General features: G+C 22.5%; 4 protein-coding genes across 4 annotated transcripts; 2 read left to right on the top strand and 2 right to left on the bottom strand.

The window, feature by feature from the left end:
- Nucleotides 1–1,526: 1,526 nt before the first annotated feature.
- Nucleotides 1,527–2,042, top strand: PBANKA_1224300 (UDP-N-acetylglucosamine transferase subunit ALG13, putative; the record flags this gene model as incomplete). Its single annotated transcript, XM_034566312.1, has 1 exon — nt 1,527–2,042. One exon carries the CDS (start codon nt 1,527–1,529, stop codon nt 2,040–2,042), a length of 516 nt encoding a protein of 171 aa, XP_034422921.1.
- Nucleotides 2,043–2,966: 924 nt separating this feature from the next.
- PBANKA_1224200 (DnaJ protein, putative) lies at nt 2,967–5,417 on the bottom strand (the record flags this gene model as incomplete). Its single annotated transcript, XM_034566311.1, has 1 exon — nt 2,967–5,417. One exon carries the CDS (start codon nt 5,415–5,417, stop codon nt 2,967–2,969), a length of 2,451 nt encoding a protein of 816 aa, XP_034422920.1.
- A 2,626-nt stretch (nt 5,418–8,043) lies between these two features.
- On the bottom strand, nt 8,044–10,836 carry PBANKA_1224100 (kinesin-like protein, putative; the record flags this gene model as incomplete). The annotated part of the gene is made up of 5 exons (XM_034566310.1): nt 8,044–9,150; nt 9,247–9,372; nt 9,484–9,742; nt 9,877–10,516; nt 10,785–10,836. 5 exons carry the CDS (start codon nt 10,834–10,836, stop codon nt 8,044–8,046), a joined length of 2,184 nt encoding a protein of 727 aa, XP_034422919.1.
- A 1,054-nt stretch (nt 10,837–11,890) lies between these two features.
- On the top strand, nt 11,891–17,657 carry PBANKA_1224000 (conserved Plasmodium protein, unknown function; the record flags this gene model as incomplete). Its single annotated transcript, XM_034566309.1, has 3 exons — nt 11,891–17,140; nt 17,228–17,293; nt 17,427–17,657. 3 exons carry the CDS (start codon nt 11,891–11,893, stop codon nt 17,655–17,657), a joined length of 5,547 nt encoding a protein of 1,848 aa, XP_034422918.1.
- Nucleotides 17,658–18,829: the final 1,172 nt, after the last annotated feature.

Genomic DNA, 18,829 nt, shown 5'->3' with positions numbered 1-18,829 from the left:
TCAATTTCTAATTTTCTTAATGTTTGTAAATTATTTTTGTTTAAGATATAAATCAAATATTATTATTGTTTGAAAAAAAAAATAACATTGTTGTTTTTTTTTTAGTTTCGTAGCTTTTGACATAAAAAATAAAAAATATATCATAAAATTTGTATACATAAAAACATGTGTAAAATTAATTGATATATAAAAATATAGGTGAGGGTAGACACAACGGAATTGTGAAAATACGAAACTAAAACAGGAGAGCGGTATGTATATGCACATATATATATACAATGTTAACTAATACGCCATTGCTTTATTATATTTTTTCTAGATATTTTTACAAATAATATGAACATATTTCTAAGTTCCTCAGTGAAAATTGTCCAGTTTTTAAAAAAAAGGGGGAAAAAGAGAAGGATTTCATAGCAGTTTGACATTCAAACAGACGCATATATATTACCTACCCCTTTGTGCATGAATATATAGACACTTAATATGCATAAACGATTCCCACATATACATGCATATCATAAATCACTTGGGGAAAAGAAAAAAAGAGAATTAACGTTCTTATGAAGAATTGTGCAAAGCAACTTCATCGCTTTTTATATTTCTATTTCAAAATTAGGAATGTATAGGATATATATACAAGTGTTAATACGATTTCATGCTTATATATGTATACGCTTGAAAAAAGAGAGCTTTATATAGTTTAATTGCTATATCAAAAGCTCTAGGTATAATTTATGTAATATACACAAAGGAAATAAAACAATATGATCAGGGTGCCATTTTTTTTTTCCAAAATGATGTATGTTTAGGGGAATAAAACAAATAACATATAATCATTGAACAAATATTAAAAAAAATAATATATGTATAAATAAAATGAGAAATACTAAATGTATTATTTTTCTTTATATTTTTATATTAAAAAAAAAAAAAAACGTACACACATTATTAGCATATTTTACATAACCCTTTTGAACATGACTTATATAATAATCGATTTTGCGGCACAAAAATAAATGATACAAAACGGCAATAATAATAATATGCGAAATATGATATATTCCATATTTTTATGAGTATTATTTTTTTCTCCATTTATGTGTATATTCCTTGATAATATGCTAAGTTCTTTTTCTTATTTTCTTACTTTCTTATTATTTTATTTTTTTATATCTTATTTTTTTTTCTTACATATTTAATAGTTGCTATTTTTATGCCCTAAATGAATATTCCAGCTAGCTATTTTATAAATAGGAAATAAAAAAAAAAAAAAGCTAAAATATAATTAACAATCACAAATAGTAGTAAGCTAATAATAATATAAGGAAGGAGGTATGTATGTGTGTATAAACTCATCAAACTAATATCTACTAGTTAAATTAAAGGAAACAAAATTGTTTATAGAGATTATAAATATTTTTCAAATTTGTTAAGTATAGAAAAAAATAGGAAATATTATTTGCTTACAAAAAATAGAGACAAAAAGCATACATATAATCATATAGCTAATATTTGTATCCATAAAAATGTACTTATTTGTTACAGTTGGTTCTTATAAATTTGATGAGTTAATTGAGTATATAGATAAAAAAGAATTTCACATATTTTTAAAAAAAAATGGTTTTACAAAATTAACTATACAAATTGGAAACTCTAAATATATACCTAAGTTAATATACAATTACAAAAATAAAAATTCAATTTTATTACAAAAAGTAAAATATTTTCGATACAAAAATAGTATTAATAAATATTATGATAAAGCTAATCTGATTTTAAGTCATGCAGGGGTAGGAACAACATTTGAATGCTTACGAAAAAATAAAAAAATTTTAATTGTTCCAAATATAAAGTTAATGAATAATCATCAAATGGAATTTGCTCATTTTATGTCTATTTCAAATTATTTAGAAACTTGTGACAATTTATTAAATTTAAAACAATGTATTATGACATGCTTAAAGATGGATAAATATGAAAAACTTCCAAAACCTCAAACAGATAAATTCTTATCTGATTTAAAAGATCTCATAAGTTTGTAGTCAATCTCAATTTAATTTTATCTATATATCGATTTTTATTCTTTATGCATACAAAAATATTTTTTTACTTTTCTATTTTTTCATTTTGTTGTAATTTATTATTTAAAAAATAACTTTTTACATACAATCACGAATCTTAAATCAAATTAAAAAATGCAAATAAATAATTTTAGATTGTTTAGAAATTATCATATAATAATTAAAATTAAGGATAATAAAAAGCCCACAAAGCCTTCACAAACATAATAGTATAGATATAAAAATAAAAACTCAAAATTTTTTTTTTTTTTTAATATTCGAACGATAAAAAATATGCAATATACAATGTATAATGAAAATGTGAAATGAATATTACATATTTATAAATATTTATACAATATAATGAATCAAATTATGTAATGTAGTATTTGCAAATTTTCTATGTCGACATAACATAAATAAAAATAATCATGAAAAGAAAGCCATATCACCAAAAACACAAAAATCAAACCAAATAATATAAATCATTTAAAAATATATATGTTCAGAAATATCCGAAAAATTATAGGGGAATGCTAGCATTGTCAAATGAAACGCATATATATATGTATATATATAGGATTGATTGCATAGCAACCATATATTATTTCTAATAGTTATAAAATAACACGGATAAATATATACAAATAGGATGCGTACACAGTGTATGGCACTTAAAATTATAGGAAGTTACTATTTTATTTTATGTTTAAATAAAATTTTTATAAATCATCAAGCATTTGAATTAAATTGATTTGTCTTGGAATTTGAATGTCAAAGGGAGTTATATATATTACAGATGCTGCACTTTTTAATTAAAAGAGAAAAAAGTCATAGAATTTAATTCGAAGCGAAAGTACACCTTGTTTTGTATGCATATCTAAGCTTATTTTGAAATTAACAAATTCATGACTTGTTTTGATTATGCCTTAGACCACTGTATTTTTCATCCCTCTCAATTTTGGTTGATTCAGCTTCTGCTGCTGCTTCTGCTGCTGCTTCTTCTTCTTCTGCTTTTTTGGCTGCCTTTAAAATAAGATCATCAAAAAGTTGGCTAATATCTAAATTTTTGACATCAAACAAATCCTTTTCAGTTTTTGACAAATTTAGCATCATATCTCCTAGTTGTTTCAAGGCATATGCTCTTTTTAATCGAGTATTAATATCTACACCTTCATCACGTACTAACTTTTGTGCTACTCCTTTAGTAGTCGATTCTACATCCCATAAAACAAGTGAAAGTACATTTTTTATTATTGAGCCAAATGCCTTAGTTTGATATTTTTCCATTAATACTTCTCTTTCCATTTTCTTTTTTACAGAATCTTCTGATTCTTGTATATTTTTAGATTTATCATCTAATTTGGTATCATTTCTTCTCCATAAATAATCAGATATGCTAAAACCAAAATTTACATCTCCAGTCCCTTCAAAATCATTTGGATCAACTTCTTTATCTTTTTTTAAAGTTCGACCTGTGCTTGTTCCTTCTCCACAATCATCATCACTTTCACTAAATTTTTTCGTCGTTTTTCTATTTTCATTAAAAGGGTTTTCTTCATCATTATCATCTGGACTTAGTTCATTATAATATGAAGCTACTTGATGAACTGTTACAAATGTGCTGATTATAGATTTGGCTAAACCTATGTGATTTTGTATAGATCTAGTAGATGCTTTAACATTCGACAAGGTTGCACCAACCCCCCAAAGGGTTGTTACTTCTGCTATATATGAAGATGCAACATTATTATATATCCATCCAATAGATCCTAATATAGAACTTGAAAAATATGAGCCCGTTGTTTTTTTAAGTTCGGTTTCCATTTTTTTAGTCCAAGCTTGTTCATCTTCCATATATAATTTTAATTTATCTCGTAAAAGTAAAGCCAATTTTACTTCTCTTTGATTCTGTTCTAAATCTATTTCCTTTTTTATTATACTTCGAATGGAATGCAAATCTTCAATAGACTCAGAACTATTATATATCATTTGAATATAATATGCAATTCTTAATGTACCTATATAATCTTTTAATTCTTCAGAACTATATAATAAAATAAATAACACAGATGGATCTAACATAAACATCCCATTAACTGCATTTAATCCACATCTATCATATTCTTCTCGTTTTTCTTCATCACTTAATACTTGATATGCTTCATTTATTTTTTGAAATTTTAATTTTGCATTTTCATCATTAGGATTTTTATCTGGATGATAACGTAATGCTAACTTATAATAATTCATTTTTATAGTTTTCATTGGTGCATTTGGATTCACTTCTAATATATCATAATATGTGGTATCTACACAGATACGCATGTCATTATCTCTTAGACGGCTATTTCTTTTATTGAATGGATTTTGTGAATCTATGGGATTATTTCCTCTTTTTCTGTTTTTTAAATAATTTTCATATGTGAAACTATCATTCAATACTTGCTTGGCTTCATCATCTAAACGATAACCAGTTTTATATTCATTGCAATATGTTGATGTATCTCCATAAGAAAAAAGTGAATTTAATCCCCAACTGCTAAAAAACCCACCACTTTCTTGTTTTGGCTCTTCACTATCTTTTTTTTCATCTTTACTTTTATCACTTTTTTGTGTTTTTTTTCCCCCCATTTGTGTGTAGGTACTATTGCTTTGCCTACTTGTGCTCGGGACTGGATTTTCATTTTTGCTTGTGCTCGGGACTGGATTTTCATTTTTGCTTGTGCTCGGGATTGGATTTTCATTTTTGCTTGTGCTCGGGACTGGATTTGAACTGTTTCTTGCATCTGCACTTGCAGTTTTGGTTGGGCCCACGTTTTTATTTTTACTTGATGGGGTGGTAATTTTTCTCTGTGCTGCCTTTGATGTGAATATACCTTCATATTCGTCTGGAATATCGCCCAAGTTATTTGGAGTATAACCTTTTTTTTTTTTATCACGTTCTTCTTTTGTCAAATAATATCCTAATGTATAATCAAAATTATTACCATAATCCGAATCATCATCTGAATCATCATTATTATTATTATTCATGTTCAAAAACGTTTTATTATTACCATAATAATCATCATCATCTGAATCATCATAATTATTATTATTCATATTTAATATTTTTTTTTGATTATTATGATCATCCTTATCAATATTTAATAATAAGCTATCATCTGAATCATCATCTGAGTCACTTATATTTAAAAATATATTATTACGGGTATTGGGAATAATTGATGAAGTAGCAGGTTCTTCTATGGTCATAGGGATAATTGAATTTATATTTGATACAGCATTTGCACCCAATTGGCTTATGCCATTTGATATCCAATTTCCCAATTCGCTAATTCTCCAATTTGACATTTTTTTTTTTTTTGCAAATATAAATTAATAAACGAATATACCAACGGAAATTAAGTATTTTTTTTAAACACCTTAAAATGGGTTATATAATAAACAAAATGTTCCAAATATTATATATAAAAATAAAACATAAAATATTTAGTTATATAGATAGGATACTGTCTCAATGTGTTATTATGATCACTACTATTGACATGCCTCAATTTTTATGACTATTCTGCTAGCTATTATAAAAAATAGCTAGTTATTTATGTTAATGTTTTTTTCCAATTTAAGTAACTTCACTTGTTTTTAAAATTAAAAATGTAATAAACAAACTCGCGATAAAGTATTAATCAGAATAATAAATCTTATTTTTTGTTTTCAGGTGTAATAAATTAAATATAAACATGCATATCATTTATAGGATATGTTAAATATTAAAATTATTATTTTATCTTATATTTTAATTATATAACTCATTCATGTAATACTTTCTAGGAAATAGCTGTACTTTAACTCTTCTATGCTTCTATAATATTTTTTTTTTTTTTTATACAACTATATTAGATATCTTATATACATAAATGCATACCTTTAACTATGTAGGATGCGTATATAAAGGATATCTTATTTTTTTATTGTAATAAAATAAGTAAAAAATGTTTTATGTTTTAAATCATTAATAATAAAAAAAATACGCCATTTCTTCAATAAACATCAGTAAATATTTAATTATTTATTTATATATATTTGTTGATTCTATTTTAAATATATTATGATATTTGCTCCAAAATATTTTTTTAAATATAATAAAATAAACGGAAAAAATAAATTAAAAAGAAACGAAAAAAAAGCAACTAGAGAAAGTATAAATAAAAATTAATTATAAATTTTTATTAAATCAAATCGTCGCAATAAATTAAGCTAATAAATAAATGGGCATTAAAAAATAATATAAATAAAAGCAAACAAATCGTAAAAAAAATTATTTAAAAAAAATAAAATAAATTAAATAAAGGAAAACATAGAGAAACATATACGTTTATTTTTTATTTATTTTTACTGTGTTTTTATAAATTTACAGAAACCTATAAAAATATATTTTTCCAATTATTGTTATGTTGAATATTATATATTGTTGTATATATAATAATAATAATAATAATAATAATAATAATAATAATAATAATAATATTTAATCACAATTGAATAAATCGAACAAACAATAAATATATGCTAAAATATTAATTTTATATTTTAAAAGAATAAAGATATCGTACATATTATTGCAACTTGGGATCTACATGTCTAACACATTTTATATTTGTATATATATGTATTATGAAAACATGCAATTCGAAGTTTGCTTTGTAATATAACTTTTTGTTTATATGTTTAATAGCGATTATGGAAAATTATGGGCTGATTTTAACATTATATAAATTAAATAAAAAAAACATATTGTATTTTTTTATTTATAATATATCCAAAAATAGCTATTACGATTTTATATATAACAAATGGTTTATACATTAACGTAGGAAAAGCATGGAAATATGTTTCATCATATTCAATGTTCAAATATGTATATTCTCTAAAACTTTTTTATAAAAATATAATTTTAAAAACATTTAAACAATGTCTTTGTACATCCCCACAAAGTTAATTATTGTAAAAATATTATGAAATAAATAACAAAAATAATTACAATTATATTTATTATGAATTGAAGGTTAACACGAAAACACACATATATATAGTGTATTAAGAATTCCGTAAAAATTGAAAAAAATTTGAAAAAAATAGAAAAAAATAGTAGAAACAAAAGGGAATACTACTACTACTACAATATTTGTATTATTATTTTTTTAGCTGAATTTCCTTATTATAATAATATTAATGCTTTATCATTTATTTTTATGTTTACTACACTTAATATTAGTGTTTAGTAATTATATGTGTGCGTTTATTTATTTATCTATCGATTGTACTATGGATAGACTTCTCGATTTCAATATCCTGTTTTTTATTTTCGTTGCCAAGGACTCAACTGTTATGTTATTAAGTTTGTTAAAATTGCTATTTTGGATTTCTTTCACTGTTTCCGTTTTCAATATTGATAACACCTTTTGAAATAGTTACCACTCTGTTACTATTAATTGCGGAATGAATATTTTCCTTTTTTTTACTATTGTTAACATTTTATATTGGCAACTCAGCAACTGGTGAATTATTTTGTTCATAATTATTTTTGTTATATTTTTCTGTATGTTCATTGTTTAAACGTGGTGATAAAATAGTTATATAATTTTTGGGTGATTGGTTATGATTTAAATTTGTTTTATTTCATTATGAAATTTTTCTAACTGATAAATCGTTTATATTTTTTTATAAAAGTTTAAAATATCCGTCTCTCTTTTATAATGTTCACGCGAACTTACTTTCAAACTATTATTAGCATACATATTATTTTTGTTCGCTATGCTTTCATCCATTTCGTCGCTCATTTTATGGATTACTTTTCTGACCTGTTCATGCTTTAAATTTGATTTTTTCAAATTGTGTGCATTAAAAGACGAATTATATTCATTATTATGAACTTGTCAGAATGTTTTTTTTAATATGTCCTATTTGTTCAGATGAATTATTTCGCAATTTTTTTCTCATCATAATTATATGCTTCGCTAAAAGACCTATGCTTATTGTAGAATGAGTTTTTTTCTAAGCCTTGTTCATTTATTTGATAAATTTCTGTTATAGGCTTACTTTTTAAGTTATGTCTTTCTGAATTTATTTTGGAATATCCATCTCTTTTTTTCGAAGAATTTTCTTCGTTTTCTAAATTTTTTTTTGTTCTGAACGAGTCAGATGAAATTGAATTTTTTTTTTTTAGATAGCTATTTTCAATATCAAGTGCTTCTTTTTTATGTGTGCATGGACTAATGAGGATATTTTTATTGTCTTCACAAAATTTCCTGTTCAAATTGATTGAGAGGCTTTGACTTTTCTCGTGTTTGCGTGCCTCATTGGGATAATTTTTAAGAGAATAGTTATGATAGCTATTTGGTGAGTTGCTATTGTTTCGAATGTTATAATTCATTTTTGTGTCATTGCTATTGGTACTATTAATAGAATTGTTATTCAATGTTTTAAAAAGGAACTCATTAATTTTTAAATAGTTTTTATTTAACATTTTTAATTTATTATGATAATTATATGTTTCTTTTTTCCAAAAATTACATTCGTTTTTTAATTTAGAAATATCATTTTTTAATTGTTCAATAGTATTTTTATTATTTTTGTCTTCTATCATTTTTTCTTCTACAATTTCATGTAGAAGATTTCTTAAAAGATTATGTTTTTCATTATCACTTTTTTTATCTGTTATATTTATAATTTTATTATTATCATCATTTTTATATAAAATAAATATTGAAGAATTGTTTCGAATGTTTACTTTTTCATTTATACCATTAATATCGTCTTTATCTGAATTATGTATATCCATTTTTTGTGTGTTATTGGAATGAACACTATTCAGTTTCATATCTTGAAATTGATTTTCATTCGTAGCGTTCGTTTTTTTATTACTATTATTATTATTATTTGTAGAATGAGCATGTGTATTATCTTCGGTTTTTATATTTTTGAAAAATGCTTCTCGGCTTTCAGAATTAACATAAAATAGTTGTTTCCTTTTGCTTTTTATTTTTTTACATTCGTTTGCCATAGTAAGAGTAGAACTGGTAAGCTACAAAAAAAGGGGGGAAATAAAAAATAAAATTATATAATAATATATTTAAACATATGCACAACGAATACTATATTATTATTTTTTTTTTTATACACTTTTTTGACTTAGAGTAGGATTAAAACAAAAAATGAGACAAACTCCACATGTTTTTTGTATATAGTTAAATAAGACTTTACATAAAACACTTTGTCTTTTATCTGATTCATCCAAATTACCCATCTGCAAAAAAAAATAAAGGATATAATGAATGTACATAAATTTTAGTATATATATGTCGATTTCATGATACATACAAAACGATGCGATTAAGGTAAGCTTTGAAAGTAACACCTGCATTTTTCTGAGCATTTTATTAAGAGAGGAAAGGGATGAATTTAAAACTCGAGCAGATGTTTTATCATTTGTGTTCCCTCCTTTATATTCATATTTATTTATATTTTTATTTACATTATATTCTTCCCTTTCACATCCAACCAAATCAACCAAAGTTAAAACACCATAATAATCCTTAACAGTTTTTACATTATTAGAAATAGTGGATTCAGAAATGTTGACAAAAAATTGAATAATAGCATGGGATCTACTGGACCTAAAAATCCAAAATAAAAACCAAAACTTGTAGATGTATTCACTTGGATATTTTTAAATATAAATTAATAATATTTCTTTCTAAGCATATGTCTGCATATAAGTGTTAATATTTTTTATGATGTTCTTAATAACCTCATGTTTTGCGAAGTGGCTTCAACATTCCTCAACATACAAGCAGCATCAATCATTTTTTTGGCAGCCTCATAACTTTTTATATTCACAACTTTGTATGGATATTTTATAGTTTTCAAATAATATTCTTCTGTATAAAACTCGATGTTCTTTTCATTTTGATATGACATAAGATCTATTAAAGTATCCCCTAGAATTTCATATATACTTAAATATATCGAACATTTTGTATAATTTTTTTTATTACATAATTTATATAGATGATAAACAAAATAATAAATTATACCATATTCTTTTTCAGACCCAAATAATGTATATGTTTTACCACTTCCGGTTTGGCCATATGTTATTATAGTTTCTTTATATCCTTTACACACACTATTAATTATTTCATGGCCACCTATTTGATTAAAAATCGATTCATTATTATCATTTTCATCAAATACTAAATCAAAGGTATATTTTTCAATTTCAAAATCTTTTTTAAAATATAATGCTGTTTTATCTTTTGGATCTGTTTGTAAAGTTATTTCTTCATTTTGTTCTAATTTTCGAATCCTTACTACAACATTTTCTAGTTTTTTTTTTTTTTTTTCATCTACCTTTATTTCATATTTTATATCTTTTAAGTTTTTTTTTCCTAATACATACAAAAAAATCAAAAAATGTAAACTACCATATTATTATATTCACATACTTTAACATAAATGAATAATAACCCTGGATAAATTCTATGTTCTATTTTTAATTTTATTTTTCGAATGCATATATTTATATATTTTAGAAAATAGCATCACTAAGCATATGAATACCTATATATACACATTTAAAGTATAATTATTTTTATTAAATATATGTTATATAGACAACACAAATTAAAGTATTTTTATTTATTTTTTTATTCTAACTCAATTCGTCTGTTATCAACCCAAGTGATTCACTATATGCTCTTTTGTGCATTTCTGCCATAAAACGAGGTATTAAATTTCTCTAATTTGTTTTTTCAAAAAATATTTAATATATATAATACATACATGTAATTTTCTAATTGGAATAATTCAAACCATATATATGAGAATTATGTTTTTAGGAGATATTGCATAGACATGTGGAATTTCTTTTTATTATTGCAAAGTTTTCAAATTAGTTTTTATCAATTTATTTTGTTTAAAGAACATGTAGTGAAAAATATATACATACATTTGTTAGGTACTTCCCCTACTTATATTTATTCATAAAATCGAACATGATATATATGCATAAAGATGCTCTCAATATTTTTTTTATAAACAATTAAAATAAGTAGATAAACTTATTTGTGTGTATATCTTTTTCTAACACTCATTGCATACCTAAGGTTTTTTTTCTTATATTTCCACATTTTTTCATTTTTTTTTCTTATTTTTTTCTACATTTTTTCCACATTTTTCCCCTTTTCGCGTATTTGCCACGATGCGAAAATATGCACGTCATTTTTACTCAACTACATGTAAGCCTATTAAATAAGGGGGGGGAAAATGAAAAAATAAGAAAAAATATGGAAAAAATATAGAAAAAAATAAGAAAAGAATAAGAAAAAAAAATGTGGAAAAAATATGAAAATTTAATGCTGTATCGAGATTGTTTTTTATTTATAAAATTAAAATAACCCAAATAGTATATAACATATTATGGTATTATTTTTGCTATAGTATCATTAACTTGATATACAGCTTAAGAAATAGATAAAAAAGTATAACAATAATAACTGTGCAAAGAAGGATGGAAACATTTATATAAATAATTGGAGATATATTTATATTATTACATTAATACTACTTTTTTTAATTTCTTTTTTTGAAATCTCAAATTTAAATTGGTTTTTTGAGAAGAAATAATAGGAATAACATCATACATAGCGAATTAATTGTGAGTTAAACCTTCAAAAGGAGCATATATATATATATATATATATATATATATATATATATATTGGAATTTTATGAATGGCTTGGCATATTTCGAAATTGTATAGATGCTGGTTTGGGGGAAAATGAAAGAAATAGATACAAGAAACAAGGGGGGGGGGAATAACGAGGATTTAAACAATTTTCCAAAATTACCAGAAATAAAAGAAATAGATGAAAGTGCTATAAACACATTATCATTAAATATTACAGAATGTTATCAAGATTTTTTAAATTATACAAACTATTTTTTTTTTGAAAATAAAAATAATATAGACATTTTTTTCCAAGTAAAAGAAGCTTTAAAATGCTCAAACTTGTCATTAACTCAATTATTAAAAAATATAAATTTGTTGTCACATATTATATATTTTCAAAACATAAACGAACAAAATTTATTAACATCGAATGATATAGAATATATACAAAATATATTATATAAAAATGAAAATAATTATTCTACTAATTATACAATTCTATATAATTGTATAATATTTTTAACAGAAATAATAAGATTAAGTTCTCATATTGGTACAAAAATTTTTGCTTATTATCAAATATATAGATCTTATCCAATAATCCAAAAACTTTTATTTAAAAACTTTTTAATTCATAATTTAAATATAAAAAATAGTGAACATTTTTATGTCTTAAAAAAAAATGAGGCAATATTTATTGAAAATAATATAATATTAAATATTATTCATATGTTAAATAGTGAAAATAAATTGTTAAAAAATATAGGATTATATTTATCTCATATATTTATTAATTTAACAAATCACTGTAATTATATTATTAACTTTATATTAATTATTATTTTTCAAAAAATAAATTATGATGAATATATAGTAGCATTTTCTCTTTTTATTGATTTCATTCCTTATTTGACGCATGATGTTTTATATTCTGTTATAAAAAAAATATATAATTGCATTTTGATAAGACGTGGATATATAGATAAAAAAATAGAAATCGAAAAGAGTAGTGAATTGGTTCCAACAAATTTAAATAAGTCAACAAAATTAAATATATATAACGTGGATAATATCAAACAATTAGTAAATGATATATTTTCTTATACAGGATGTATATTTTTAGGACGTATTTCAGTTATTTTAAATGAGCTAACTACATATGTTAGTTATTTTTTATTTAAAAAATTTTGGACTATAATAAATAAATTGATGTCTATAGATTATACAAGTCATATTGAAAAAAATGTTGTAAATATAATAGACACATATTTTTATAGCACTACAATTTTAAGCTTAAAAAATATATATTTATTCAATTTACAAATAATAATTTTAAAGTTTTTGTTAAATATATCACACACACATTTAATGAAAAAAAGAAAAATACAATTTTTTACTTTTCGAAGCATACTATTTTTATTAAAAAAAAAAAAAATTATTCCATATATAAGTAATAAATATTTATTATCTGAAAATAAACAATTTTTTAAAACCAATTATTTTTATTATATTTACTTTACATTTATATTGACTATAAAAAATAGTGAAATTATTCGATGGTTTAATTTGTTGGATCTAAATGATGAATTTACTAAATTCATGTTTGTTCAAATTATTTATGAAATATGTACCATTCAAAATTATTTACATTTTTCAAAAATAAAACAAAAAAAAATTAACACAAATCACTGTTTTGATAACACATTTCTTGACAAATGCTCTAGTAATATACATGATATTTATTTCGATGTTTTTGTCAATAGATTTATGTCCATATTGAAAAATCATCATTTCGAAATGGACAAAAAAACGGACAAAAAAATTGGCGAAAAAATGGGCGAGCAAATGGACAAAAAAACGGGCGAACAAATGGAAGGAAAATTCAATTTTACTATAAATATAAATGGTGAAGATAAAAATAATGCGAATAATAATTTAAAAAATGAAACTGTGAAAAATGTTAGAAATCCCATAAAACAGTATAATGAAAAAAACCTAGATGTAGAGAAAAAAATCGATTATTTTTTTGAAAATTTAATGAAACTAGCTAAAGAGAATGAAAAAAAAAAAAAATTGGTTGTAAAAGAATTAGACATTAATTTAATTATAAAAAAAAACACTAAAAAAAAAAAAAATGAAGAAAAGCCTGAAGAACAAAAAAAAAAAAAAAAAAAATTAAAAGAAGAAAAAGAAAACTGTAACTATCTTAATTTCAGTACGAATCAATCAAATTGTGATTCACAAATTGAAATAAATAACAATGTTCAATCTATTTCACCATGTACTGATACAAAAAGTGATGAATACACAAATTATAAAATACACACAAACGAAGAAATAAGCTCTATTGACAGTTCAACAAGCAAAAATAGTTTTATAAGTGAAATAAGTAATAACATAAATATGATATCAGATAATGAAATAAATAACATATCATCTAATATTTTTATAAATAATAAAAATTGTAAAAGAGTTGAAAATTATTTTATATATTATTGTTTATATTTATTAAAAAAATATAAAATAAAATTAGGGAATTTATTTCACAAAGATACTCTAAATCATCGTCATATTTTTGGGAATGAATATTTAAGATTTAAACAAATTATGAAAACTCGAAAAATTGAAAAGACAATAGAATCTGATAACCTTGAAGAAAATTTAAGTGATATTTCATATCCTAATAAAGAAAAAATAAACAATTTAACTATAAACAAAATAATGTTTATAAAAATGTTGTTTTTTTTATATAAACATAGTAAATCTATATTGCTAAAACTTCATATATTAAAGTGTTTATCAATTTTATCCAGATATATAATATTCAAAAACGACGCTAAAAATATGGTTACAATATTTAACAATTTTTTTTTATTTCTAAACATTGTAAATTTTAATGGACCGAACAATAATTGTATTCGAAATTTTATTATTGATAAACACACTAATCATAGAAATAGTATATATACACAACATTTAAAAAAAAAAAATGATGAAATATATCATGATCATCATTTTGATAATAATATTGAAAACTGTCAATATATTCGAAACTGCCAACGTATTCAAAATCAATATAATAATGATTTGATTTACACATCTGGAACTTCTAATATGTATAATGATTCTTTATCTTTGGATAAATCTAACTTAAATGGAAATAATTTTGAACAAATTTTAAATGGGCTTAAAAATGATACAAATATTTCTATACATTCTGAATATTTTAATTTTTATGACTATTACAAGGATGAAATACCCAACAGTTTTATCTACACTTTTCTAATAGATATTATATGTAAATTAAAAAAATGCAAAAGTAACCCTATTTTAAAATTATTTTTTCATAAATTTTTTAGTAATAAATTTATTCAAGCTTTTGATATATTTTTTATTTTAAAAAAAGAACATATTATGGAAATTTTAAAAGATCCATTTTTTTATTTGATAGAACAGAGAGAAAACCAATCAGAAGATATTGATGGTAACAATGTGCTTGATGAAAAAAAACAAAATAAATGTATATATTTTATCAAAAAATCTATTTTTTATAAAACATTTCATCTTTTTCAACTTGAAAAAAGCAATTTTAGAAATGTAAAGTTGCTTTTTTATTTTTCCTTTTTCAATTTCCACAAAGACAAAGATATCATACATGAAATGCGAAAAAAAACAATTATATTTTTAACCATTTTAAATAATATATTTTATTTTGATAACGCACACACAAAAAAAAAATTATGTACAAGTCAGGTAAATTCACTAAGCCCAGAATCGAAAAATTATAAAACACAAAATGAAATAGATACAAAAAATTCATTACGAAATCTGAAATCATTTGGTACTTCAATTTCTGATAACAATAGTGTCAACGACATTGAAGTTAATATAACTGATAAAATTTCATGTGAAAATGATAATTATATGAACGAGTCGGATAGTGGTATAACAACATGGGGAAGCTCAACTAGCTATTCGTCTATGTCATATTCTGAAATTTATTCATCATATTCTTATTCAGGTGAAAAATCCGAAAATTATGATGACATATATTCCATTTCATCCATTTCAAATAAATCCCTTAAAAATAGGCTAATAAAAAATTATAAGAACTTGGAGAATATAGAGAAATTAAATTCAGAAGATTATATAAAAATAAACAATTTAAAAAATGATCAAAATAGCAATATTAGTCACTGTTCTCATTTTTATCTGTACAGAATAGGAGTTCTTTGCATACGTGCTGGATATTTTAAGTATGGTTATAAAATATTTGAGAAATTATATTTTTTAGTAAATAATAGAGATATTAAATTGTGGTTTAAAGCTTTGGAACATTATTCCAAATTTTATTATATAAAAAGAAAAGGTGAACATGATAATAATAATAATAATAATAATAAATTGGCATATCTATTAAGACCTATAAAATTCTTAGAAAATTCTGAACAGTTCATAAAAAGTATATATAAATTTAAAGATAATTTTTTCCATCTAGCTATTTTTTTAAAAATACAACTAAATATATATAAAGCAATTGACAATTTATTAACCCTTGTAAATGATATAAAAGACGGAATAAATTTTACTTTGAATTATTTTTTTTATAATATAGACAAACTTATTTCGTCTTTAAAAGATATAATGATAACTATCTTAATTATATTAAACATTAAGCATATATGTTCAATACTATCAAAAAAAATACTAGGTATATATATTGTTTTAGTCAAATCGTTATTTTTGCTCTGCATATTTTTAAAACATAAGATTGTACCCTATTTATTTTTAAGTCCATCATTTTTAATAAATACATTCATTAATCGAGAATTAAAGCAAAACAAAGAATATGACGAAAAAGAAGACAAAACAAATAAAATGATATGCAAAAATTGTGATGAAGAAAGCGATACAAGCAGTATACGGAGTATAGATGATATGGATAATTATGAACAAGACATGTCAAATATGGTAATTTATTCAATCCCAAATTTTATACGATTTTATATTCGTAAGAAAAAGGAAAAAAATATTAGAAAACAAATATTCTCAAAAGAATTAAAAAATGCAGAGGGAAAACCCTTCAATGATGTTTTTGATTATATAATGGCTATGTGGGATTTAAGAGCATTCGAATTTTTTTTTTATGAACATGTTCAAAATTTGAGAGAGATATACGATAATTTATTTAAAGATGGAATAATAAATAAGAATAAAATTATAACATTTATAAAAATATATTTAACAGTCATATATAAAATTAATTATCCAACTCCTCCCATATTCCTATCATCTCAACTTGTACCGTTTGTGGAAAGTTCGACATATATTTACAGATCGGTAAGTGTGCAATAACATATATCTATGTGCTCCTATTCGTATTTTTTTTTTTTAATTTCATTTTTCTTCAATTTACATTTTTTACAGAATACGGGCAAGAAGCTTCATGAAATCGAATCGATGAAGTGCATTGGTCAGCTCGTAGGGTCAAAGGTAGAAAAAGAAAAAAAGGTTAAAAAATAAGTTTATACTTTTTATTATCACATTAATATGAATGTTCATATTTTTTTATGCATGTTAATGCAACGCATCATTTTTACACACTTTTTTTTTCGTCCTTCCTAAGAGTGCCACAATATCAAGTTTCCATTATTGTAACATTAAACTTGTTTTTAAAAATAATATAATAAAAGAGACAAATGTAAAAAGCCGAGGCATCAAGGTGATATATACGGTTCATATAAAAATAGAAGATGATGACTTGAAATATTTTAATATATTTTTAACTCCCCTTGATAAAAAAAAAAACCTGATTGGTCAGGCAAAAGCAACCGTTTTTTTTTTAAAATACATTTGACGGCTAGCTAAACAAGTATATATTTACATGTACATTTATATAACCTCATAAGGGGAACTATATGTTAATTTAATTTTGTTTATATTATAAATAAAATGAAATTACTCTTTTCTTTTCCGTTATTTTCAATTTTGTCGTAATTTTTTGTTCTTTCATAATATTTATGTAAATATATTATAAACAATTTTCACAAATATATGTAATAACTTACACACATAAAATATATGACTATATGGATGTTTGTAAAAAACCCGTTTCATATTGCTATGAGCATATAGTTACTTGCTTTATTTGCAAATCGTATATAAATAAGATTCTAAAACTGAATTAAACGTTTTATTTTTTTTTTAAATAAATAAGTTTAAAATAAAAAAAAAATATCATCCACTTTAGCATTAAAAATTCTTATATATGTAAAAAGCAACAAATGTTGCGACGAAAAAAAAAAACTATGGCAAAAAAAAACGTGTAAAATATTGCGATAAAAGTTACTGATATATTTTTTGTAAAAGTGAAAAGAAAATATATAATTATCAAAGTATGCAATGAAAATGTAGTAAACAAAAAAAGAGTAACTCATATGAAAAAAGAGGAATTGTGTAATTTTTATTATAGAAAAAAAAAACATTCTTTTGAGAAAAAATTTTTGGTATATTTTTCATCCTTTTTGGAAATATAAACATTTTAATTTTATTTTCATAACATTGACATAAAACAGGTAATAAAAAACGGAAAGGAACTAGTACAGTTATTCCGAATATTATAAATACAAAATATGCAAAGTTAAAAAATAATAAAAAGTCATACATTATTTAGCTACACTGGGCGTTGTAGTAGATATTAAACGAAAATAATAATAAAAATAAAATGTGTAAAATAAGAATAAAAATAAAACGTGTAAAATAGGCAGTATAAGTATTGTCTTGTAGAAAACAAATGACCACAATTATTTGCGCACTACTTTTTCTAGTTAATAAAAATAAAAAATCTCCTCAAAGTTTTAGTGAAATACAATCGAGATAAATATTTCAAAATATTTTATGAATTTTAAAAGAAAATATGAAGGATAGTAAAGAAACATACCAAAAAGAAAAAAAAAAAAAAATAAATAAAACGAATAATACTAAGAAAAATCAAGTTATTATTAATTATGAACATTCTGGAAATGAAAA

The sequence above is a fragment of the Plasmodium berghei genome (genome assembly GCF_900002375.2).
Source record: "Plasmodium berghei ANKA genome assembly, chromosome: 12".
Classification (NCBI taxonomy): Eukaryota; Apicomplexa; class Aconoidasida; order Haemosporida; family Plasmodiidae; genus Plasmodium; species Plasmodium berghei.
The sequence above is the reverse complement of the archived record's forward strand: the minus strand, read 5'-3'. Positions and strand labels throughout refer to the sequence as shown.